Source organism: Microcaecilia unicolor, chromosome 4 (genome assembly GCF_901765095.1).
Source record: "Microcaecilia unicolor chromosome 4, aMicUni1.1, whole genome shotgun sequence".
Lineage (NCBI taxonomy): Eukaryota > Metazoa > Chordata > Amphibia > Gymnophiona > Siphonopidae > Microcaecilia > Microcaecilia unicolor.
In genome coordinates, this window is record NC_044034.1 from 191,387,946 (window position 1) to 191,413,187 (window position 25,242).

Below are 25,242 nucleotides of genomic sequence, written 5' to 3' on the forward strand. Positions count from 1 at the left end.
GGGAGGCAAAAGGATTGCTCTCTATCTCCACCTGCTGGTAGATGGACACAACCCACCAGTCTATGGATTGATCAGCATGATGATATGGAATGTATTATTTTTAAAATCTGCTCCTTAACCCATAAAATCATCTATGGCCATGCTCCGGAATATATGCTCAGCTTGACTGATCTCCCACCGAGAAATGCCACGCCTGCAGCTCGGACATATCTCCAACTGCACTTCCCGAACTGCAAGGGTGTCACATATAAGTTGATTTTCACCTCTTCTTTTCGCAACTGGAGTCCCAAATACTGGAATGCTCTTCCACAGCACCTCAAAATGCAAATGGACCACACCCTCTTCAAACAAATGCTAAAGACTTATTTCTTTGTTAAAACATACTCCCCTAATTACTCTGCTGATGAATATACCCTTTATCCTCCCCCACCCTGCTTAGGTCCCCACCGTTAGCTTCTGCTTCCCTGGTCTTTCCGTTGTCAACTTTAACTGCATTTTCTTAGTTTGTAATTTTCCTAATTTTCTGTAAACCACATTGTGCCTGCATGTGTGGGAAAATGTGGGATGCAAATGAACCTTAAATAAATAAATGATGAAAACTCGTATCGTGAAGAAATGCATTCCGATCTGTAGGTTTTCTATATAAGGTTGTTATAAAGTGGTATGTGTCCTTTTGAATCAGCAGATCCAAGAAACTGATCTCAGTCTCATGATGTTGTATCTTAAAATGAAGATTCTCATCTTTTGTGTTTAGCCAGCTGTAGAACAAATCCAGTGATGCTGTGTCTCCTCTCAAAATCATAAAAATGTCATCAATGTATCTCTTGTAAGACAACCTGCTGTCTGTACGGATGGTCCTCTAGAAATATTTTCTCAAAGTGTGCGACATATAAACTGACAATGTCAGGAGTCATGGATGAACCCATGGCCGTGCTTTAATCTGTTGGAAAAAAAAAAACTAATCCTGAAAGCAGAAATAATTATTGGTGAGTGCAATGCTTGCAACTGTGAGAATAAATCTATTCAGAATGCGTCTATGGTTCTCTCTCTAAGAGTTTCTTCAATGATCTGAAGTGCCTCATATTGCGGGATGTTAGTGTACAGGGAGAGAATGTCCAAAGTTATCATAAGGGTATCGTCAAGATCTCCGTCAAAGTCTTGTAACAGGTTAATCATATATGTAGAGTCCTTAATGTATGAAGGTATAAGAGGTATATACGGCCTGAGAAAAAAATCAATGAAAATAGACAACGGCTCCAGAACTGAACCATTCCCAGAGATAATAGGCCTAGATAATAGGATCAGTGAGTGATTTATGTATTTTGGGCAACACGTAAATCATTTGTCTGGTTGGATTCGATATTTGGAAAAAATTAGATTCTTTGTTAGTTAGATATCCTGCTTTGCATAGGCGCCCCATATAAGAGGCTTGGGGAGGCTTAACCACGACCTTCCCTGCCTGCCGGACCCACGTCTTCTTGCCTCCCATGCACTCCTGTTCAGTTCTTCAGCAGTTTGGCTTCCTCCCATTGCACTGCTGCTACCGGACCTGCGGCTGCGCTCATAAATGATAGAATAGCGCAGGACCCGACTCTCTGCAGCGCCGCTAGCGTTTCTTATGCCGGTCCAGGAAGTTTACATCGGAAGAGGCAGAACCGTCACAGAAAGCACTAGCGACGCTGTAGAGTCGGCTCCCGCGCTCTTCCATCATTGCTTATTAGCACGGGACCGGTGGCAGAAGACCCTGCAGCAGTGAGCAGACAAAACTTGTTCTCCCCCGGACTTTGGAGATCAGTGCAGGGTAGGGGAAGGAATTTAAGATGCCACATTTCAGGTATCCAAAAGTCCAGCACCAACGTGCATAGCTGCCTAAACGGCTAGGCTCAAATGGCAGTGCCCAAAAGTCCTGCTTCAGAAATACTGAAATCTTCCCAGGATTCCTTTCTACAGCCAGGCAGAGGTACAAGAAAAAGGTTAGAATGAAACTGCGCTGCAGGGTGGCAGTGAAAAGGTGGGGAGGAAAAAAGAAAAGAAGCATGACTGGATGGGTGAGGGTGGGGGAGATAGAGAACGTGTGGTGCAATACTGAATAAAAGTGGGGAGGTGGAGAAATAGAGTTTATGGGCTGGAGAGTATCTGAAACAGTGGCTAGAGGAAATTCTGCATAGGAGGGAGTGAGATAAAAATAGGGGCATTGCTGCATGCTGGGGGAGAGAGACAGACAGGCACTGCTGGATGATAGGGGTATGAGTATGTGGAGAAACAGAGGAGATGTTGGTTGCAGGGAGATACAGAGAGGAGGTGAGGGAGGCAGAAGCAATACTGCATGGGGGGAGAGAAGGGGCAATGCTGGATGGTAGGGGTAAGAAAAAGAGACAGATAAGATACTTTATGGTGGCAAGAAGGGATGCTAGCTGGTGGGGGGGGGGAGTGAGAAAGAGAGAGAGAGACGAGAGGGGATGCAGGATGGCAGGTGGGAGAGAAAGATGAGAGGTAATGCTGGATGGTGGTGGGAGATAGAGAGAAGATACTAGATTGCAGGTGATAGAAACAGAAACGGAGGAGATGCTGGATGGCAGGGTAGAGAGGGGAGATGCAATGCTGGATGGTGGTGGGAGAGAGAGAGAGAGAGACAGAGAAGATGCTGGATGGCAGGCGATAGAAACAGAAAAGGAGGAGATGCTGGATGGCAGAGGTAGAGAGAGAGGAGATGCTGAATGGCAGTGGGAGAGAGGAAAAAGCTAGTGAAAGACTGAGGAATAAGAGAAAGGAGAATGGGAGAGCCAGAGTGAGGAAAAGAGATGAAAAGCTGTAGGTAGGTGCAGTAAAAAGAGGGAGATGGAAGACAGGATAATATGAATGAAATCTGAATGGCTAGGTAACAAAAAATGGAAGAAAGCTGAAAGGAACAGATTAGTGTTGGACAGGAGACCTATGGAAAGAGAGTTAAAAGAAAACAGGGAAGCAGTAACCAGAGACCAGGACCAACACAATTAGAAAAATTAAATGGGCAGACAGCAAAGGTAGGAAAAATAATTTTATTTTTAATTTAGGATGAAATAATGTGGCAGCCATGTTAGTCCACTTTAAAAGTTAATAAATAGTTATAAAATAAATACATAAATAAGGTGACACCTTTATATTGGATTAAATACATTGTTGTGACTAGCTTTCGGAGACCAAAACCTACTTCTCCAGGTCAGGACAGTATGCTCGTTCTGACTTAAAGAAGGAGTTTTTGGCCTCTTGAAAACTAGCCAAAAATGTTATGTTAGTCAAATAAGAAGATACCACCTTATTTTTTGGTTTTGTTTTATTTGCTAATTTTTCATGTAGCAATTGAAATATCTTAGTTTTTTGAAATTTACATCTGCTCTTTAGATTTTCCATGGTACAAAGGGATGTGTCGCTGTTTCTATTTCTTGGTTTTGCATTGTATGCAGAGTATGGCTTCTTGGGGTTCAGTTTAATTTTTGTCTACATATTTCTATTTTTAGTTTGTGGTTACTTATTCTATACTTGATGAGGGTCTACTTGTGTTCATGTATGAAAAAGGCTGGGTATTCTGTTAGCATTGAGTGTCTGTTTAGGACTGATCTGTACTAATCCAGTTTGCTTAGTTTTCCAATAGGTATATTGATGATATTCTGCCCACACAATTTACGGTGACTCCTGAAGGTTAGTGTTATGGTAGAATTGCTTTATAGGTCCTAAGTGATTTTTGTTGGGTTTTGTATTACTTCACAGTATGCCTGGTACTGGATTTTGGATTTGGATTTAGTTCATGCCTTTTTCAATTGTACCTCAGTGAGAGTTATATTAAGATACAGTAGGTATTTTCCTATCTCTGGAGGACTTACAAATCAGTGCTAAATAATTGTATATATTTCCAGAATACTGCAAATATTGTCCTGTTTAATATGTTGTATTATTTTGGTACACAATATTAATTTTTTGGCACATAATTCCTGGAATGTATTCAGTGTGCATATTACAGAGGTACTGGGGAGAAAGCTGATTGGATGATCCACACAGTGAAGGATTCATTCTTAGCAGTGTTCAAAAGTTCTCCACTATCCTTTTACTGCTGACATAGGTGTTTCCCCCACTGCAAGAATTTTAATGTACTCTGTTCTGTTCCATCTGTCCCATACCCTGATCTTGGCCCCGCCCTATAACCATCTAGCCCCACCCACTATAGCCTCCCCAAACAACTGAGTCACCGACCGCCTATGCTGCTTTGGATGCTACTTCTATAAGTGATGAAATATCTTCCTGTATTTCTGGAGCGGGATCTACAGGCAAGGGTGGATAGTATCTTCTACTACTACTACTACTAACTAGCATTTCTAAAGCGCTACTAGGGTTACGCAGCGCTGTACAATTTAAACATAGAAGGACAGTCCCTGCTCAAAGAGCTTACAATCTAAAAGACAAGAGAACAATCTAAAGACAAGTGAACAATCTAGAGGACGAGTGAACAGTTAATCTGATGGGGTGGATAGATTGGGGTATTTTATATGTCTCGAGCGGTTAGGCGCCGAAGGCAGCATTGAAGAGGTGAGTTTTAAGCAGAGATTTGAAGATGGGTAGGGAGGGGGCATTGTGTATGGGTAAAGGAAGATTGTTCCAGGCATGGGGTGAGGCAAGGCAGAATGAGCGGAGCCTGGAGTTGGCAGTGGTGGAGAAGGGTACTGAGAGAAGGGCTTTGTCCTGTGAGCGGAGGTTACAGGTGGGAACATAGGGGGAGATGAGGGTGGAGAGGTAGTGAGGAGCCGCAGACTGAGTGCATTTGTAGGTAAGGAGGAGGAGCTTGAATTGCATGCGATAGCTGATCGGAAGCCAATGAAGTGATTTGAGGAGAGGGGTGATATGAGTATATCGGTTTTGGCGGAATATAAGACGTGCAGCAGCGTTCTGAACTGATTGAAGGGGGGATAGATGGCTGAGTGGGAGGCCGGTGAGGAGTAAGTTGCAGTAATCAAGGCGGGAGGTAATGAGAGCGTGGACGAGAGTTCTGGTGGTGTGCTCAGAGAGGAAAGGGCGAATTTTGCTGATGTTGAAGAGGAAGAAGCGACAGGTCTTGGCTATCTGCTGGATGTGTGCCGAGAAGGAAAGGGAGGAGTCGAAGATGACTCCGAGGTTGCGGGCAGATGGGACGGGGAGGATGAGGGTGTTATCAACAGAGATAGAGAGTGGAGGAAGAGGAGAAGTGGGTTTAGGAGGAAAGATGAGGAGCTCGGTCTTGGACATGTTCAGCTTCAGGTGGCGGTTGGACATCCATGCCGCAATGTCGGATAAACAGGCAGATACCTTGGCCTGGGTCTCCGCGGTGATGTCAGGTGTGGAGAGGTATAGCTGGGTGTCATCAGCATAAAGATGATACTGAAAACCATGAGACGAGATCAGCGAGCCCAGGGAAGAGGTGTAGATTGAGAAGAGAAGGGGTCCAAGGACAGATCCCTGGGGGGAAGGCCGACAGTCGCTCAAAAGAGCATGGTTCGGGATAAGGTATCTTTCAAAGATATCACCATAACAGGGAAGATAGAGTATCCTGATAGTGAGGTTGCAAAAGAGATTGTAGTAGATCGGGTATCTTTAAATAACAATAAAAATCAGACAAAAGATTGCCAATTAATACTGTCAAGTACTAAGCATGATGTACTTAGGAACAACAAACATAGTTTGAAATGTCTATATGTGAATGCCAGGAGCCTAAGAAATAAGATGGGGGAGTTAGAATATATTGCACTAAATGAAAAATTAGATATAATAGGCATCTCTGAGACCTGGTGGAAGGAGGATAACCAGTGGGACACTGTCATACCGGGGTACAAATTATATCGTAGTGATAGGGTGAATCGGATTGGTGGAGGGGTAGCATTGTATATTAACGAGAGCCTTGAATCAAATAGATTGAAAATTCTGCAGGAAGCAAAACACTCCTTGGAATCACTGTGGATTGAAATTCCATGTGCAAAGGGGAAAAGGATAGTGATAGGAGTGTACTACCGTCCGCCTGGCCAGGACGAACAGACGGATGCGGAAATGTTAAAGGAAATCAGGGACGCAAACAAACTGGGCAACACAATAATAATGGGGGATTTCAATTACCCGCATATAGACTGGGGTAATGTAACATCTGTACACGCAAGGGACATAAGATTTCTTGATGAAATCAAGGACAGCTTCATGGAACAGCTAGTTCAGGAGCCGACAAGAGAAGGAAAAATACTAGACTTAGTCCTTAGTGGTGCTCATGATCTAGTGCAGGGGGTAACGATACGAGGGCCGCTTGATAACAGTGATCATAATATGATCGGTTTTGATATTGGCATTGAAGGAAGTGAAACTAGGAAATCAAGTACGCTAGCGTTTAACTATAGAAAGGGTGATTACGACAAAATGAGAAAAATGGTGAAAAAAAGACTGAAAGGAGCAGCTCGCAGAGTAAAAAACTTGCATCAGGCGTGGATGCTGTTTAAAAACACCATCCTGGAGGTTCAGGACAAATATATTCCACGTATTAGAAAAAAGGGAAAAAAGACTAAACGTCAGCCGGCGTGGCTAAACAGTAAGATAAAGGAAATCATTAGAGCCAAAAAACAATCCTTCAGAAAGTGGAGAAGAGAACCAACTGAAAGTAACAGGATAGATCATAAGGAATGCCAAGCCAAATGCAAAGCGGAGATAAGGAGGGCAAAAAAGGACTTTGAGAAGAAATTAGCGTTGGAAGCAAAATACATAGTAAAAACTTTTTTAGATACATTAAAAGCAGGAAACCGGCCAAAGAGTCGGTTGGGCCGCTGGACGAAAATGGTGTTAAAGGGGCGATCAAGGAGGACAAAGCCGTAGCGGAGAAATTAAATGAATTCTTTGCTTCGGTCTTCACCGAGGAGGATTTGGGGGGGACACCGGTGCCGGAAAGAATATTTGAAGCGGGGGAGTCGGAGAAACTAAACAAATTCTCTGTAACCTTGGAGGATGTAATGGGTCAGTTCAGCAAGCTGAAGAGTAGTAAATCACCGGGACCTGATGGTATTCATCCCAGAGTATTAATAGAACTAAAAAATGAACTTGCGGAGCTACTGTTAGAAATATGCAATCTGTCCCTAAAATCGAGTGTAATACCGGAAGACTGGAGGGTAGCCAATGTTACTCCGATTTTTAAGAAAGGTTCCAGAGGAGATCTGGGAAATTATAGACTGGTGAGTCTGACGTCGGTGCCGGGCAAGATGGTGGAGGCTATTATTAAGAATAAAATTGCAGAGCATATACAAAAACATGGACTGATGAGACAAAGTCAGCACGGATTTAGTGAAGGGAAGTCTTGCCTCACCAATCTAATGCATTTTTTTGAGGGGGTAAGCAAACATGTGGACAATGGGGAGCCGGTTGATATTGTATATCTGGATTTTCAGAAGGCGTTTGACAAGTGCCGCACGAAAGACTCCTGAAGAAATTGCAGAGTCATGGAATCGGAGGTAGGGTATTATTATGGATTAAGAACTGGTTGAAAGATAGGAAGCAGAGAGTAGGATTGCGTGGCCAGTATTCTCAGTGGAGGAGGGTAGTTAGTGGGGTCCCGCAGGGGTCTGTGCTGGGTCCGTTGCTTTTTAATGTATTTATAAATGACCTAGAGATGGGAATAACTAGTGAGGTAATTAAATTCGCCGATGACACAAAATTATTCAGGGTCGTCAAGTCGCAGGAGGAATGTGAACGATTACAGGAGGACCTTGCGAGACTGGGAGAATGGGCGTGCAAGTGGCAGATGAAGTTCAATGTTGACAAGTGCAAAGTGATGCATGTGGGTAAGAGGAACCCGAATTATAGCTACGTCTTGCAAGGTTCCGCGTTAGGAGTTACGGATCAAGAAAGGGATCTGGGTGTCGTCGTCGATGATACGCTGAAACCTTCTGCTCAGTGTGCTGCTGCGGCTAGGAAAGCGAATAGAATGTTGGGTGTTATTAAGAAGGGTATGGAGTCCAGGTGTGCGGATGTTATAATGCCGTTGTATCGCTCCATGGTGCGACCGCACCTGGAGTATTGTGTTCAGTACTGGTCTCCGTATCTCAAAAAAGATATAGTAGAATTGGAAAAGGTACAGCGAAGGGCGACGAAAATGATAGTGGGGATGGGACGACTTTCCTATGAAGAGAGGCTGAGAAGGCTAGGGCTTTTCAGCTTGGAGAAGAGACGGCTGAGGGGAGATATGATAGAAGTGTATAAAATGAGTGGAATGGATCGGGTGGATGTGAAGCGACTGTTCACGCTATCCAAAAATACTAGGACTAGAGGGCATGAGTTGAAGCTACAGTGTGGTAAATTTAAAACGAATCGGAGAAAATTTTTCTTCACCCAACGTGTAATTAGACTCTGGAATTCATTGCCGGAGAACGTGGTACGGGCGGTTAGCTTGACGGAGTTTAAAAAGGGGTTAGATAGATTCCTAAAGGACAAGTCCATAGACCGCTATTAAATGGACTGGAAAAATTCCTCATTTTTAGGTATAACTTGTCTGGAATGTTTTTACGTTTGGGGAGCGTGCCAGGTGCCCTTGACCTGGATTGGCCACTGTCGGTGACAGGATGCTGGGCTAGATGGACCTTTGGTCTTTCCCAGTATGGCACTACTTATGTACTTATGTAGATAGTGGGATGGGAGTGGAGGAAGATCCATGGGAGTGTACCCTGAAGGTGCGGTGGGAGAGATAAGAGGAGAACCAGGAGAGGACAGGGCCTTGGAACCCAAAAGAGGACAGCGTGGCAAGAAGTAAATCATGGTTGACAGTGTCAAACGCGGCGGAAAGATCGAGGAGGATGAGGATGGAGTAGTGACCTCTGGATTTGGCCAGGAGCAGGTCATTGCAAACTTTAGAGAGTGCTGTTTCTGTCGAGTGCAGAGGGCGAAAGCCGGATTGAAGTGGATCGAGGATGGCATGAGAGGAGAGAAAATCAAGGCAGCGGCTGTGAAAGGCGCGCTCAAGTATTTTGGAAAGGAAGGGTAAAAGAGAGATGGGGCGGTAGTTGGAGGGGCAGGTAGGGTCAAGTGAAGGTTTTTTGAGGAGAGGTGCGACAACGGCGTGCTTGAAGGTGTCAGGGACAGTTGCAGTGGAGAAAGAGAGGTTGAGGATGCGACAGATGGCGGGGGTGACAGTATGGGAGATGATGTTGAGTAGGTTGGTGGGGATGGGATCAGAGGAACAGGTGGTGCATTTCGAGGAGGAAAGAAGGCGGGAAGTTTCATCCTCGGTGATCTCAGGAAAAGAGGAGAAAGAGACCTGGGTAGGTTGGTTGAGGGAGAGGGTTAAAGGGTGAAGAGGAGGTGGTGGCTTGGTCGTGAACTCAAGGTTGATCTTTTGCACTTTGTCGCGGAAATAGTCGGCCAGTGATTGAGGAGAGAGAGAAGGGGAGTAGGAGCGGGGGGCACTTTTAGGAGGGAGAAGGGTGGTGAAGAGACGACGAGGGTTGGAGCTGAGAGAATTGGTCAATTGGGTGTAATAGTCCTGTTTTGCACGGAATAGGGAGGAGTGGAGGGAGGATAGCATGAATTTGTAGTGGAGGAAGTCTGAAAGGGTACGAGATTTCCTCCAGAGGCGCTCAGCGGATCGGGTGCAGGAGCGAAGGTAACGGATGCAAGGAGTCAGCCAGGGCTGGGGATTGGTGTGCTTTGTGGGACGGGAGATGGATGGCGCGAGGGTGTCCAAAGCAGAGGAGAGAGCGGTATTGTAGGCGGAGACCGCTTTGTCGACAGTTTCGGAGGACGTGATGGAGGGGAGGAGATTAGAGATAGTAGATGATAAAGTGGAGGGGTCAATAGCCTGGAGGTTCCTGGAGGTGATGGTTAAAGTTGGACGGGGTGGAGGGGGGGGGGGGTGAAGAAGTGTGAATGTGATCAAGTGATGGTCGGAGAGAGGAAGAGCTGAGACGTGGAAATTGGAGGGTGAGCTGGAGGAGGAGAGGACGAGGTCAAGACAATGGCTGTCACGGTGAGTAGGGGTGGTGGAGCACAGCTGGAGGTTGAAGGAGGATGTTAGGGTGAGGAACTTAGAAGCATGGGGGTCGGATAGGTCATCAGCATGTACGTTAAAGTCTCCGAGAATGAGGGACGGAGATGAGGGGTCAAGAAAGACAGAGAGCCAAGCATCAAAGTCAGTAAGGAAGGAAGGGGGGGCGGTAAATGACTGCCACTCTGAGTGGTAGCGGGTAGAATAGCCGGATGGAATGGGCTTCAAAGGATGAGAAGCAGTGAGACTGCAGTAGGTGGAGGGGTTGGAAACTACAGGAGGGTGAGAGTAGTAGCCCAACGCCTCCGCCGCGGCCAATTGGGCGGGGCGTGTGGGAGAAGAGATAGCCTCCATGGCAGAGGGCTGCAACTGAGGCAGAGTCTTCCGGGGAGAGCCAGGTTTCGGTTAGGGCGAGCAGTTGAAGGAAGCAAGAGATAAACAGATCGTGGGTGAGAGGCAGTTTGTTGCAGACTGCGTGGGCATTCCACAAGGCGCATGAGAAGGGGAGGGAGGAGGGGGAAGGAGGGGAATAGAGACGAGACTGGAGACATCCCGGGATCGTTCGCAAGGATAGGACGGGGACAGGTGAGGGGGACCTGGATTAGGGTTAATGTCTCCCGCGGATAGCAGGAGGAGGAGCAAGAGAGTGCGGAGGAGGGTGGGGGAGGTTGGGCGACGAAGGCAACGAAGACGGGGTGTACTTAGGAGGAAAGGGGATGGGTTAATGGCAGGAAGGAAGTGCCGAAGGTTGAGAGCGAGGAAGGAGGGGGACAAGAGGGATGGTGAGGTGAGGGATGGAGGTGAATAGGGTATTGCGGTGGCGGGCAGGGTGGGAGGGCAGCGGGTAGTTCTAATGGTAGACAGTGGGAGTGGGGGGGAAAGAAGATTAGGAAGGGACAGGGCAAGGAAGAGAACATGGACAGGGGCCATAGGTGGTGACTGAGGTGTAACAGGTGACTATATAGTGACTGAGGTGTTAAGCAGTTAACAGGTGTTAATGGGTGACTATGTAATGACTGAGGTGTTAAGCAGATAGATAGGGCTTGAAGCTAGGTTTTGGGTTGGCGATTAGGTAAGTCAATGGCTGATAAGCTAGCAGGCAGGTAGGTAAGTCAATGGCTGAGAGGCTCGCAAGGAGGCAGGCAGGTTACTCGATGTGTTAACAGTCAGATGGATTGGAGCAAGCCGGAACAAGCTGAAGCAAGCAGGAACAAGCCGGAACAGGCAGGAACAGATGGACAAGCTGGAACAAGCAGGAACAGATGAACTGTGTCAGAATGAGCAGACGGACAAGCTGGGATCAGGAAGACTGGAACGAGCTGGGATCAGGAAGACTGGAACGAGCTGGAACACGCTGGAGCAGAGGAATTGGATTAAGCAAGGAGAGGCTGGGTCAGGCAGGCTGGAACACACTGGAGCCGATGGACAGCAGGGGGAAGGCTGGATCGGCGGCTGGAACTAGCTGGACACGCTGGATCCGGTGGACTGGGGCAAGCCGGAAGAAGCTGAATCAGGCGGACTGGAACACACTGGAGCCGATAGACTGGAAGGATCAGGCGGGCTGGAACAAGCTGGGCTCAGGAGAACTGGAACACGCTGGCTGGATCAGGCGGGCTGGAACACGCTGGAGCCGATGGATTGGAACAAGCGGGCTGGAACACGCTGGAGCCGATGGACTGGAACAAGCGGGGGAAGCTGGGTCAGGCGAACTGGAACAATCTGGGATCGCTTAGTTGTCTATCTCTGAAATATACTTGGAGCAATTGAGAACAACTATACCACCCCCTTATCTGTAGGTTTGATTACTATTTCCGTGTTTTTGGCCAAATTCTGCAAAGCTCTTTTTCTTTCCTGGATAGGTTGTAAAAATGAGGTCTTTTTTTCTTTTCTATTTTCAGGAGATCTTGTTCTACACAGGTGTTGAATGCTTGGATCAGTGGGTCCACTGGGCCCGATAGACTCCAGGTTGAAGGCTTTTTAACAACTGAAACATCAACACTTGGAGGATGCTGGGAGAAGTTGTGGATAATTTGTAACTTCCTCAAGAATTTAAACAAGTCAACATGTGTTTGAAAGGCATTATACTTGGCTGCAGGCACAAAAAGTCCCTTCTGCAGTACTGATGTTTCCATTGTATCAAGAGGCACATCTGATAGATTAAAAACTGGAATGTTTACCTCCAATTGTCCCGGCGGTATCCTGTTGGCTGGTATGTAATGGCGTCCCCTGCCTCTCCCTCTCCACGACCCTCTATGTGTCTGTTGTGCTTGTCCATATATTGCATTCTGGAAGTGCAGAGATATCTTGCAAGTGTCTTTTTGCCAGATTTTCTCTAAAAAAGAAGATTGAAAAGGGACTACGCTCTGTGTGGACGCGTTATAGCCCTCTCGGGTGGTTCGATGTAATCTGGTGATGCAATAGGACTGTTAAGATGTGAATCGATAATAGTTTCCGGACTCACTTCTTATACATTTCCTACCAGGTTCGATGGGAGGTTGTTCTCTAATTTGTGAAGGCGCATGTCTAGGATAAGAATCAGAGGTATGATTCTTTTTGGGTGCATAGTATGGTCTCGCTTTTGAGAACACCGCCTTGAATGAATTCCTTCAAAAAGGTGGTAAATATATCATAATAAGAAGAAATATATAGACCCTCTCTTGTAATCTCCCTCATCCCTTATAAATTTCTTCCTTTTTACATCTTTCAACTCAGATTTACATTTTTGGATTCTATGTTCCACATCTTAAATTGACTATTTCAAAATTATGATCATCTTTTTTAAGTCAGTTAAGATTTTCATCACATTTCTCTTTAAGAGACATACTTTTATTCTTAGCTGTTTCAGCAATCAAAATCATGATGTCTAGAGCACATTTATTTAAAATACAACACCATTACGGCACCTAGCGGATTGGGTCCTTGGCACGGACCATTATACTTGTTGGTCTCTGGAGAGGGAATTATTTCTGCTGTTTCACCCTCACTATCTTTTGCATGCCCCGCTGCAGAGCTTGCCTCCGAGCTTGAGAACGCATGTCCTTCTGCATTCTATGCAGTATGCTTGGAACTTCTTATTGTGGTATTTGCATCAAGATCCACAGTGCATGGATTTTCTGCCACTTGTGGGTAATTTAGATTTTGCCCCGGCCCAAACTACAGGGATATTTCACAATGGGCATTTCAAGGGATATTTTTACGTGGCTGATCTGTTGCAGGAGGATGGCACATTGAAACCTTTTGACTACTTGCTATGGATCTTACATCCACATCCACTAAATTCGTTTGCATATCTACAGGTCGCCCATTATATTAAACCCCTTCTGCCGATATGCTCCTGAGGGGTGTTCTAGTTGTTGGAAAAGTTTTTTAGACCAGTGAGTCATTCCTGTGTCTCTGTTGCTAATCTTCGTAAGGCTTTAACCTTAATGGACATTGGATGGTCTATTAGAGAGGGGGATATCCTGCGACTGTTGCAGATGATCCCGCAGTACATATATAATGCAACTTATAGAGAATGTCAGTTTCGGATTCTTACTAGATCATATTTTTCCCCACAACAAGCGTACTATGAAGGGTGTCTAGATGCTAAACTTTGTGCCAAATGTGAATGCCCCAATACTACTCTGGCCCATGCCTTGTGGTACTGTCCTGCTATCCAACAGTATTGTTCTCATTTGATTAGATATTGGGAGCAGATGTTGCATAAACTTATTACCGCCTCGCCTGCAAGCTTCGTACTTGGTCAAGTGGGACACTGTGGTTCACTCATGCAGAAAGAATGTATTTTCATTTATAAAGCAGGGGTAGTGGGGAAAAAAATGTATCCTTCAATCCTGGACTCAAGAGTACTGCTCCCAGTTTCTGGTCCTGGGGGAATGCATTTCATAACTTGGTACTTATGGAAGCAAGGGCTGCGTGTCTAACTCTGAAACGCAGAAATTTTTTTTAGTTCATTTGGCGCGGTCTCCTAGAGTTCAAAGTCTCCTAATGTAGTTTTCTAGGAAGTTTGACGAAGGTTTCTGTGTGTGTGCGTCTGTGTGGGGAGGGTGGGTATAGGATGAGGAGCGCGTAGGTATTGGTAGGGGGGTTGGGGGTGTTGATGGACTACATTGATTGCTCAGAGGTATCACACAATAGTGGGGGGCTATAAGAGCCCAAGCTCTCCAACAAATGCCATACCTGGTACCATGCTGTTGGGAGGATTTCTTCCTTGAGATGATACCACTTTTTCTATGTCACATACCCCTTGTCCTTTACTGTTAGGTGGGGGGGGGAGGAGGGGAGCCAGGGAGGGGACGACTATATGGCTGGGACCAATTTGTGTATTAGATTGGATCTGAGGGTATATAGTTGTTTGTTCTTGAATTACCTGTTCTTATGGTACTTGTACTACACCTATTTTGTCATCAATAAAAATGTTTTCCACTACTAGGTTGCTAGTAAAATCTTACCAAGTTCCTGTAAACATTAAGACTGAAACCATAAAAATACATTTCAGCATTAAATATTGATCACTGCTTTCAGGAAGGATTAGCATTAGAAATCTTGCAATATGTAGCATTCTTTGCAGAGAAAATATAGTCTACAATTAGAGAATGAAATCCTAATGCACAGAAGAAATCTTCTGATTTCAAGACTACACAGTAGGAATTCCAAGTTTCTAAAATTCTGGATAATAGGAAAATTCTCTTGAGACTCAGCAAACACCAAACAGATGACTTGCAAACTCCCCCGCCCCAAAGTAAACACCCAGCCTCTGTGTGGCTAAAAGTATAGAGGTTATGGAAGAATACATGGCCTTTTAGCTGCACAGAGGAAGAATTTTCAGACAGCTGTTTAACATGTGTAAAATGATTTTTACCTGTGTAAATCACCAAGGACAATTTTCAGTGAATAGCATACTGTATGCTATTCCTTTTATTTAGGGGTAAAAACATGAGTTCAAATGCTTTTGTGATACAAGAGGACACAATAGCCACAATACCAACACTTTTTGGCACTCAAGCAGTGAAATTCCCTACTAATGTCTCTAAGCTTTGGCATCCAATAATATGACAGTTCCAAAAGCTCAGTACTACTACAAAGACATATATCACTTCTTTTTCTTAAAACGAGGAAAAGACCTCAATACACCCGCTTATTTGAATTTTAGCGTCTTCCACTAGGGTTGTAGTGTTCATCATTGGTCCAAAACCCTTGTGATATTTTTCTTATTTTATTCAAATTGATTTTCATTGATTAATTCTTAATCCTTAATTTTAAAAATGTGGAGGGGCATAGTCGAACGGGGATGACCATCTCTAAGGGCGTCCATCTCTAAGGACATTCTGGTGAAGGGGTGGGGAAACCCATATTATCAAAACAAGATGGACGTCCATCTTTTGTTTCGATAATATGTTCGGGGACACCCAAGTCTCAACATTTAGGCCGACCTTAGATATGGTCATCCCCGGATTTCGGCCATAATGGAAACAGAGGACGCCCATCTCAAAAACAACCAAATCCAAGCCCTTTGGTCGTGGGAGGAGCCAGCATTCATAGTGCACTGGTCCCCCTCACATGCCAGGACACCAACTGGACACCCTAAGGGGCACTGCAGTGGACTCCACAAATTGCTCCCAGGTGCATAGCTCCCTTACCTTGGGTGCTGAGCCCCCCCAACCCCCCCCCTAAAACCCACTCTCCACAACTGTACACCACTACCATTGCCCTTAGGGATGAAGGGGGGCACCTACATGTGGGTTTCGGGTGGGTTATGGAGGGCTCACATTTACCTCCACACGTGTAACAGATGGGGGGGGATGGGCCTGGGTCCACCTGCCTGAAGTGCACTGCAGTACCCACTAAAAACTGCTCCAGGGACTTACATACTGCTGTGATGGAGCAGGGTATGACATTTGAGGCTGGCATAGAGGCTGGAAAAATATGTTTTTAAATTTTTTTTTAGGGTGGGAGGGGGTTGGTGACCACTGGGGGAGTAAGGGGAGATCATCCCCGATTCCCTCCGGTGGTCATCTGGTTAGTTCGGGCACTTTTTCAAGGTTTGGTCGTGAAAAAAGGGAACAAAGTAAAGTCGACCAAATGCTTGTGAGGGACGCCCTTCTTTTTTCCATTATCCGGCCGATGACGCCCATCTCTTAACCACGCTCCCATCACGCCTTCGGTACACTGACGACAAGTCCCCGTGAACTTTGGTCGTCCCCATGACGGAAAGCAGTTGAGGGTGCAAAAAAAATCGGCTTTCGATTATGCCGATTTGGGCAACGTCGGGAGAAGGACGCCAATCTCCCGATTTGTGTCGGAAGATGGGCATCCTTCCCTTTCGAAAATAAGCTAGATATTCTTCTCCCGACATGTTGCTGAATGCAGCGTACAGGATGCAATGTAATAACTGAAATGAATTATACCAACCTTTGAAAATTACACACGTTGATGCACAGCCCCTGAAGAAGCTGTTAGAGTGAAATGGGTCTGGCCACCGTCAGGTGTTAGCTAAGTGCTTGACTTTTTGTCATTATTAAATAAGTTTAACATACAGTCATTACTGAATGTGTTAAAATGGAATGTTGTCTTCTGTGAAAAATAAAGAGGAAGAAGAATATATTTTTTAAATTGATTAAGAATAAATGAAAATCAATTTGAAGAAAAGAAAAATATCACGAGATTTTTAGACCAATGATGAACACTACAACCCCAGTGAAGACGCTAAAATTCAAGTAAGTGTATTGAGGTCTTTTCCTCGTTTTAAGAAAAAGAAGTGATATATGTCTTTGTAGTAGTACTGGACTCTTCAACATTGTGTTCAATTTTGTTTTTTTAGAGCCACAGGTATCTCTCTCACGTTTTTGATACTGAGTTCCAAAAGCTCAACATGGGGAGAACAATATTCAAAGTTATTTCCATGTTTCGAGAGAGAGCTACAAACATAAATTGGTTATTTGAAAACTGTCCTTTCTCCAAACAGCTAAAACAGGGGTTCTCAACTCAGTCCTCAGGACACACCAAGCCAATCAGGTTTTCCAGATACCCACAATGATTGGCTCATTACTTAATTGAGTAGCATGTGTAAATTGGCTGTGCACACAATTTAATGCATGCTATTCACCAGGGTATAATGCAGATCAGTATAACCTGGGACCCCATTTTTCTTTTGTTACAAATTACACTGTAGACTCTACATAACGTGAATAGTAGTAGTAGTAGTAGTAGTAGTAGTAACTCGCTTATAATATGGTCAAATATCTTGGACCCAAACATTCTGGGATCACTTTTACTAAGGTGCGCGAAAAATGGGCTGCGCTAGTGTAGGCATGTGTAGATCCATTTTTCAGAGCGCCTGTAAAAAAGGCCTTTTTTAAAAGTTTTTGCTGAAAGTGGACATGTGGCAAAATAAAAATTGACGTGCATCCATTTTGGGGGTGAGACTTTACTGCAGGCCATTGACTTAGCAGTAAGGTCTCACATGGTAACCAGACAGTAATCTACTCATGTAGAATGACAATTACTGCCCGGTTTCTGCTGTGCGCCAGAAAATAAAATTCATTTTATAGCTCGTGTAGCTGATGCGTGTCAAAAATGAAATTACTGCAAGGGTCGCATGGTAGTCAGGTGGTAACTCAAAATTGATGCACTTTGGGCACGTTTGGCGCCTACACGGCTTAGTAAAAGGGCCCCATTGGGTCTACAGTGTATTAATTTAAGCACCACCACTTAAATTTACAAGGTCACTGTCGGGCTCATTTTCAAAGCACTTAGCCTCCCAAAGTTCCATAGAAACCTATGGAACTTAGCCTCCCAAAGTGCTTTGAAAATATGCCTATGTGTCAGCTCAGTATCGACCCTATAATTAATTTTGCTCTCTAAGAGTGGTTCTTTGAGCAAAATTAATTATTTGTAAATAATTTTTCAGTATAATGACAAGACTGAAAATATTCAGTAATACTAGGATGTAGTATCATTTTATACCACCCTGGCTTTGCATTAAACAGGCTATGAGAGAGTAAACAAGGAAAGAACTAGGAACAAATATGTGCATAGCATTAAGTACAATTTATTACTGAATTTCACTTTTACCTCGATCTCTTTGGGGTTATCTGGTCATATTCCACCTGATGTTTCAATGGTATTAGAGGGCGGATGGCATCAAACAAGGGTAAATGAGCTGGTTCATTGATAACTAGCTTCAGGTCCCCCACAAACACTGGAAGGTTCATAGACCTTTTAAGAGATTTTAAGCAAATGACATTAAGTAAAAAAAAAAATACTCTGCAGATTAGTTTTCAATTACTATAATGAGTTAAGACTTTAATGCCTTTTCTCTCTGGAGATGGAAGCCATGTTTGGATCCAAAAGCTGATGTTCCAACATCTTTGAGAGTCTTTTGCTTGTCTAATCTATCTAAAACGTATTTCAAACTGCAAAGAATTTTAGCTTTAAAATTATGATGGTATTAAGGTTTAGGACATTACCTGATGTAAGCTGCTAAGAGGTATCAACATTTTGGGAAACTATGCAAGAATAGCCTCCTGTCTATAACTACTAAAATATCTTCTTGGAAATTTATCATATCTTCTTTGAAAAAAAAAAAAATAACCACAACAAAAACAAACAAACAGAAATTCAGTGGCTAACTGGATAGGTTTACTGGTCACATAGGGCCACAAATAGCTGTGCTATCTTTAACCATTAAAAAGTTAACCAGTTGGTGCTGATTATCGGCACAGCTGGTTAACTTTTTGGTGGTTAAAACAACCTGGATATTCAATGCCGGTTGCCGAAAACACCCTGCATTGAATATCCGGGTTTAACAGCAAAAGCACTGCTCGCTGCCAGCTGAATATCAGGGGGAAAATGTATTGAGAGGACACACAGGTGGACAGAGACACATACACACAAGATAACATACTTCCACACGTTAGAACATAGGCTAAAAAGTAATGTATACTCTTCAATTGAGCAATGACATTATAATAACAAAGCAGCCATACCTGTAGGCGATAATATATATTAAAATAGCAGAAAAACACTGCTGACTACATAGATGTTGCAGCCTCACAGTAGCAACAGTAATCTAAATAATAACATTTTTTTAAAAAGAACCAAACTGCAACAAAATATCAGTTTATTGGCAAAAGAGTTTTTATATGCATTTTCATTTCTGTGGTTAAGCACAAGCCATAAATTAACCAGCAGCAATTCATAATGGTTTTACAGACAGACAGCAAGCAAGAAGGGGTGGGGTGGGGTGGAGGGGCTTTATGAATGGGGAAACAATTAAGACTGCACATAGTGTAACTCGATCACACGTGCTATATAGTTCACCACAATGGCTACATGGAAACTTTGGTGCTTCTACATTTCACTCTAATGAGATGCTATTAAAACAAAATCAGAAGCAATATCTGCCAGAAGAGATCTTCTAAGTAATGTGGGATCGGTCCACAGAAAGAAAACGGCATGCAAAACGTTAAGAGCACACATTTGGTTATGAGGAATTTAAGGAAACTGGCATGATCTTTTGCAGGTCCACCCCCACCCCAGCAGTTTCCTCTTGCTTCTTTGATTTTATAGCTCAGATGGACTTGGCACCATCAGCTACTCAGTTTTTCCTCACTTTTTAAAATCATCTTCAATCTAGCTCATTCACTACAGTGACAGCTCTCGGCTAGGAGTCACAGACTGCAGCTCCCTTTTGAAATGAGCAGGTGTGCACCCTGAGTCTGGGTATCAAGAATCACTGTAGCATGATAGCCTAGACTTGAACCTGGATCTCCAGCATCGCAGTACAGGGTACTACGAGCATCAATTTGAGCAATATTTGCTTAATATGGGAAAATTAGGTTCTTACCGTGATAATTTTCTTTCCTTTAGTCATAGCAGATGCAGCCATTACAGATGGGTTGTGTCCATCAACCAGCAGAGGGAGATAGAGAGCACACTTTTTTCAGTGCCTCATACCAGCTTCCTCCACTGCCTCTCCTTCAGTAATTGAAGCTTCCAAAGCAGTATGGCAAACCGCAATGGGAATAACATGAGCTTTCCTCACAGCGAACGATAGCCCTACAACAAAGGGCATTAACTCAGAATGGAGGGAATGAAACATCCTCCCGGAGGGCATAAACTCATCCTCCAAAACATGAAACTGGAGGGAATTAAGTCATCCTCCTTTAATTGAACAAGAATCCTGAAGCTGTTTTCCGACTTTCTCCCAAGGACGGAATCTCCAGGAAACATGAACAGAACCTGAAATAGATTTACAGCAGATAGCAATCAGACAGGGAGGGATCATGGCTGCATCTGCTATGACTAAAGGAAAGAAAATTATCACGGTAAGAACCTAATTTTCCCTTCCTTGTCATCAAGCAGATGAAGCCATTACAGATGGGATGTATCAAAGCAATCCCTAGATAGGGCGGGAACAAGCCACAGCACGCGCCAGCACTTGCGCTCCAAATTGTGCGTCCCTCCTGGCAGCCACATCCAGCCTGTAATGTCGGGCAAAAGAGAGCTTAGAAGCCCATGTTGCTGCACTACAAATCTCTTGAAGAGAGAGTGCGGTAGCCGTGTTAGTCCACTCTTAAGGTTATCAATAGAAATCAAACACTGTCAGCTAGCACATTTGCTTATTTCCGATCTGAGGAAGAAGGGCAACCTTCGAAAGCTAATCAAGAAATGTATTAAGTTATGTCCAATAAAAAAGGTATCATCTTATTTTCTTTTCCATGTTTTATTTTGTTTGATTTCTATTGATAACCCAAGAAGAGGAAATTCCTCTAGTGGAATGTGCCTTAAAGGCATCAGGCGGAGGCCGGCAAGCAAATAAGCTGAAAAGATAGATTCTTTAAGCCAGCGGGCAATAGTGGCTTTAGACGCTGGAGACCCTCTGCGAGGCCCTGATAGCAAAACAAACAGATGATCAGAGGTCCTGAAAGAGTTAGTAACTCGCAGATACTGCAGCAGAGTCCTGCGCACGTCCAACAGGTTCAATTGCCCAAAAGATTCTGGAAACTCCTCCTTGACAAGGAGGGCAAGAAAATAGGTTGGTTTAGGTGAAACGCTGAAACCACCTTAGGCAAGAAGGAAGGCACGGTCCGAACCGTGACCCAGGACTCCGAAAACTGCAGAAAAGGGTCTCTACAGGACAGCACCTGGAGCTCTGACACCCGTCTCGCCGAAGTAATGGCCACTAAAAAGACGGCCTTCAGTGTCAAATCTTTCTCTGAAGCACGCCGAAGCAGTTCAAAGGGAGCACCCTGAAGGGCTTTAAGCACTAGCCCCAGGTTCCACGCTGGACAAGGTGCGTGCACGGGAGGACGGAGCCGAAGCACCCCTCTAAGAAACCGTGCCACATCTGGATGAGCAGCTAAAGACACGCCTTCAACCTTGCCACGCAGGGAGGCCAACGCTGCCACTTGCACCCGTAGGGAATTATAGGCCAAGCCCATGGGCGTAGACTGGGGGGGGGGGGCGAGGGGGGGCAATGCCCCCCAAACGCAGGGCCGGCAACAGGCAGCTCTCCCTTCGCCCCGCCCTCTCCCCGTTCCTTCTCCTCCCCCCCTGGCCCCCCTGTGAGCCGGCTCTCTTCCCTCCCTCCGTATCCGTCCCTCACCGACCTGATCGTCGAATCCTTTGCCTGCCCGCTAGGCGCTAGCGCTCTCTCCCCTGCTGGTTCGCGCTTTAAAAATGGCCGCCGAGACTTTCAGAGGCGGCCTCTCGAGACTTCTGCTGAAGTCTCGGCGGCCATTTTGAAGCGTGAACCGGCAGGGGAGAGTCAGCGCTAGCGGGCAGGCGAAGAATTCGAAGATCATGTTGGTGAGGGACAGATCCGGAGGGAGGGAGGAGAACTGGCTCGCTGCGGGGGGGGGGGGGGGAGGAGAAGGAACAGGGAGAGGGCGGAATGAAGGGAGGGCAGGGGAGAGGAGGGTCACTGCTGGACTGGGTGGATGGAGGGCAGGGGAAAGGAGGGGAGGGCCACTGGGCGGATGGAGGGCAGGGGAAAGGATGGCCACTGCTGGACTGGGTGGATGGAGGGCAAGGGAAAGGAGGGCCACTGGGCATGGGGACAGGGGAGAGGAGGGTCACTGTTGGACTGGGTGGATGGAGGGCAGGGGAGAGAAAAGAAATACTGGACATGGATGGAGGGGAGGAAAGAGTGAGGAAGGAGATGAGATGAGGGAAAAGGAAGAGAGGAGAAAAACCGCACATGGGTGAAGAAAATAGGCAGAAGCTGAGGACCAGAAATGAAGAAGAAAGGAGGAAAGAAATAAATGGAAAGGAAGGCCAGGAAACGGAGTTAAGAGGACAGATAGCAGCAGAATCAGATACTGGACCAGCATGATCAGAAAAACAGTCACCAGACAACAAAGGTAGAAAAAAATCATTTTATTTTCATTATAGTGTTTGGAATATGTTCACTTTGAGAATCAGGTGCTCAACATTAAAAGTTTATATTTACTTATTTATACCCCCCCCCCAGGCTCTCTCCCCAGCTATAGCCAGCTATGCAATTTGGGGGGGGGGGGCGCAGAGGGTGACCGGGGGAGAGCCTGTTAAACATTTACCAGCACACCACTGCCTGTCGCCAAACCCGCTGCCTCTCCGATTCAGTGGCTATCCATTGGCAAACGAACACTGGTTATTCCCAAAAAAGCCAGCTCTTGCTCCCTTCCTTCCTCCATATTAGCATAATTTGCATATACATATATGCAAATGAATATGCTAATATGCCCCGCCCCTTCCTTTGCCCCCCCCCCCCAAATGAAACAGTCAAACTACGCCTATGGCCAAGCCTTTTTGTACACCATCCTGCAAAAAGTCCAGAATCGGCGAGACAGGAGCCCGCAGGGGTGTGATCTCTTTAGAAGCACACCAGACTTCAAACTGGCGCCAAATCCTGGCATAAGCCACGGAAGTGGAACGCTTCGAGGTTGCAGGAGAGTGGTAATTACTTTATTGGAATAGCCTCTGCCTCTCAATTGCGCCCTCTCAATCGCCAGGCCATAAGACCAAATTGGCCGGCGTCCTCCATGGTCACCGGACCCTGTGACAACAGGTTGGGAACCAGAGGTAACTGAAGGGGATCCTCTACGAGCACTCTGCTACTCCCCAGTATCTCTCCACACTCGTCCTTCCCTACACCCCTTCCCGTGCACTCCGCTCCATGGATAAATCCTTCTTATTTGTTCCCTTCTCCACTACTGCCAACTCCAGACTTCGCGCCTTCTGTCTCGCTGCACCCTACGCCTGGAATAAACTTCCTGAGCCCCTACGTCTTGCCCCATCCTTGGCCACCTTTAAATCTAGACTGAAAGCCCACCTCTTTAACATTGCTTTTGACTCGTAACCACTTGTAACCACTCGCCTCCACCTACCCTCCTCTCTTCCTTGCCGTTCACATTAATTGATTTGATTTGATTTGCTTACTTTATTTATTTTTTGTCTATTAGATTGTAAGCTCTTTGAGCAGGGACTGTCTTTCTTCTATGTTTGTGCAGCGCTGCGTATGCCTTGTAGCGCTATAGAAATGCTAAATAGTAGTAGGAGTAGTAGGTCCGCATACCAAGGCCTCCTGGGCCAACCCGGGACGACGAGAACCACTTCTCCTGGATGCAGCCGAATCCGCAAGAGCACTCGCCCTATCAAGGGCCACGGAGGGAACACATACAGTAGGCCCAGAGGATCTCTCCGTCTGCTGAAGAAGCATGGGACTTTGGCATTGGAGCTTGTCGCCATTAGATCTATCACGGGCTTGCCCCACTTGGCACATATCTGCAGGAATACTTCGTCTACAAGTTCCCACTCCGCTGGATCGATCTGATGCCTGCTTAGATAATCGGCTTGCACGTTGCTCTGACCTGCAATGTGAGCTGCCGATAGAAACTGTAGATGCAGCTCGGCCCAGTGGCAAATTTGTTCAGCCTGCGCGGCTAGAGCTCTGCACTGAGTGCCGCCTTGTCTATTTATGTAGGCCACTGCTGTCGTGTTGTCCGACATCACTCTGACAGCCAATCCTTCCAGGGTCACTTGAAAGGCCAGAAGCGCCTGAAACACCGCTTTCAACTCTAGGCGGTTGATGGACCACTCCGACTCCTCGGGAGTCCATAGACCCTGGGCATGCTTCCCCTTGCAATGTGCGCCCCAGCCTTTCAGGCTGGCATCTGTCACCACTAGGCACCAATCGTGGAGCGCCAGCGGCATTCCTCGCCGCAGCATGCTGTCTGAGAGCCACCACTCCATGCTGAGTCGGGCCGCAGGGAGCCAAGAGAGTCTGCATTGATAATTCTGAGATACTGGAGACCATCTTTGGAGTAGAGCCTACTGTAGAGGTCTCAGGTGCGCTCTCGCCCAGGGCACCAGTTCCATGGTGGCCGTCATCGATCCAAGCAACTGGACAATGTCCCAAGCTCGCGGGCGGGGCATCCTCAGGAGCAGACGGACCTGATTCTGAAGCTTGCACCGCCTTTGTTCGGGTAGGTACACATACCCCGAGGCTGTGTCGAACCTGGCCCCCAAATATTCTAGAGACTGCGAGGGGGTCAGGTGACTTTTGGCCAAATTGACGACCCAGCCCAGAGATTGAAGTACTGAGACCACTCTGGCTGTGACATGCTGACTCTCTGCAGCAGATTTTGCTCGAATGAGCCAGTCGTCCAGGTACGGGTGAACCCGAATACCCTCTCGCCTTAGAAAGGCAGCTACTACCACCATAACCTTCGAAAAGGTGCAGGGAGCTCTGGCGAGGCCAAAAGGCAAGGCCCAAAACTGGAAATGCTTTCCCATCACCGCAAACCTCGGAAACATCTGGTGCGGGGGCCAAATTGGAATGTGCAAGTAAGCTTCTTTCAGGTCCAGAGACGTGAGAAACTCTCCTGGCTGTACCGCCGCAATGACGGAGTGCAGGGTTTCCATGTGAAAATGCCGCACTCACAGGGACTTGTTTAATTCTTTTAAGTCCAGAATAGGGCGAAAAGACCCTCCTTTTCGCAGCACCACAAAGTAGATGGAGTAGCGGCCGCAGCCGTGTTCGGCGGGTGGTACCGGGGACACGGCCCCTATCTGAATCAGACCTTGCAAAGTCTCCTCTACCGCCGCCCGTTTGGCGGCAGAACCGCATCGGGACTCCACAAACACGTCTCTTACAGGGGCTTCGAATTCTATTCTGTAACCGTCTCTGATCAGGTCCAAAACCCACCGATCTGAGGAAATGTTGGCCCACTCCTCGGCAAAGAGGGAAA

The 25,242-nt window shown here is 46.0% G+C and overlaps 1 protein-coding gene across 6 annotated transcripts in view; it reads right to left on the reverse strand.

Annotated features, from left to right (window-relative positions):
* Window positions 1-25,242, reverse strand: part of USH1C (USH1 protein network component harmonin) — a 420,974-nt gene that overhangs the window by 373,123 nt on the left and 22,609 nt on the right. For all 6 annotated transcript variants that reach the window (XM_030201080.1, XM_030201079.1, XM_030201078.1 and 3 more), the window contains exon 3: window positions 18,083-18,226. In XM_030201080.1, the coding sequence (XP_030056940.1) occupies window positions 18,083-18,226 (144 nt within the window). The remainder of the gene's footprint in view (window positions 1-18,082; window positions 18,227-25,242) is intronic.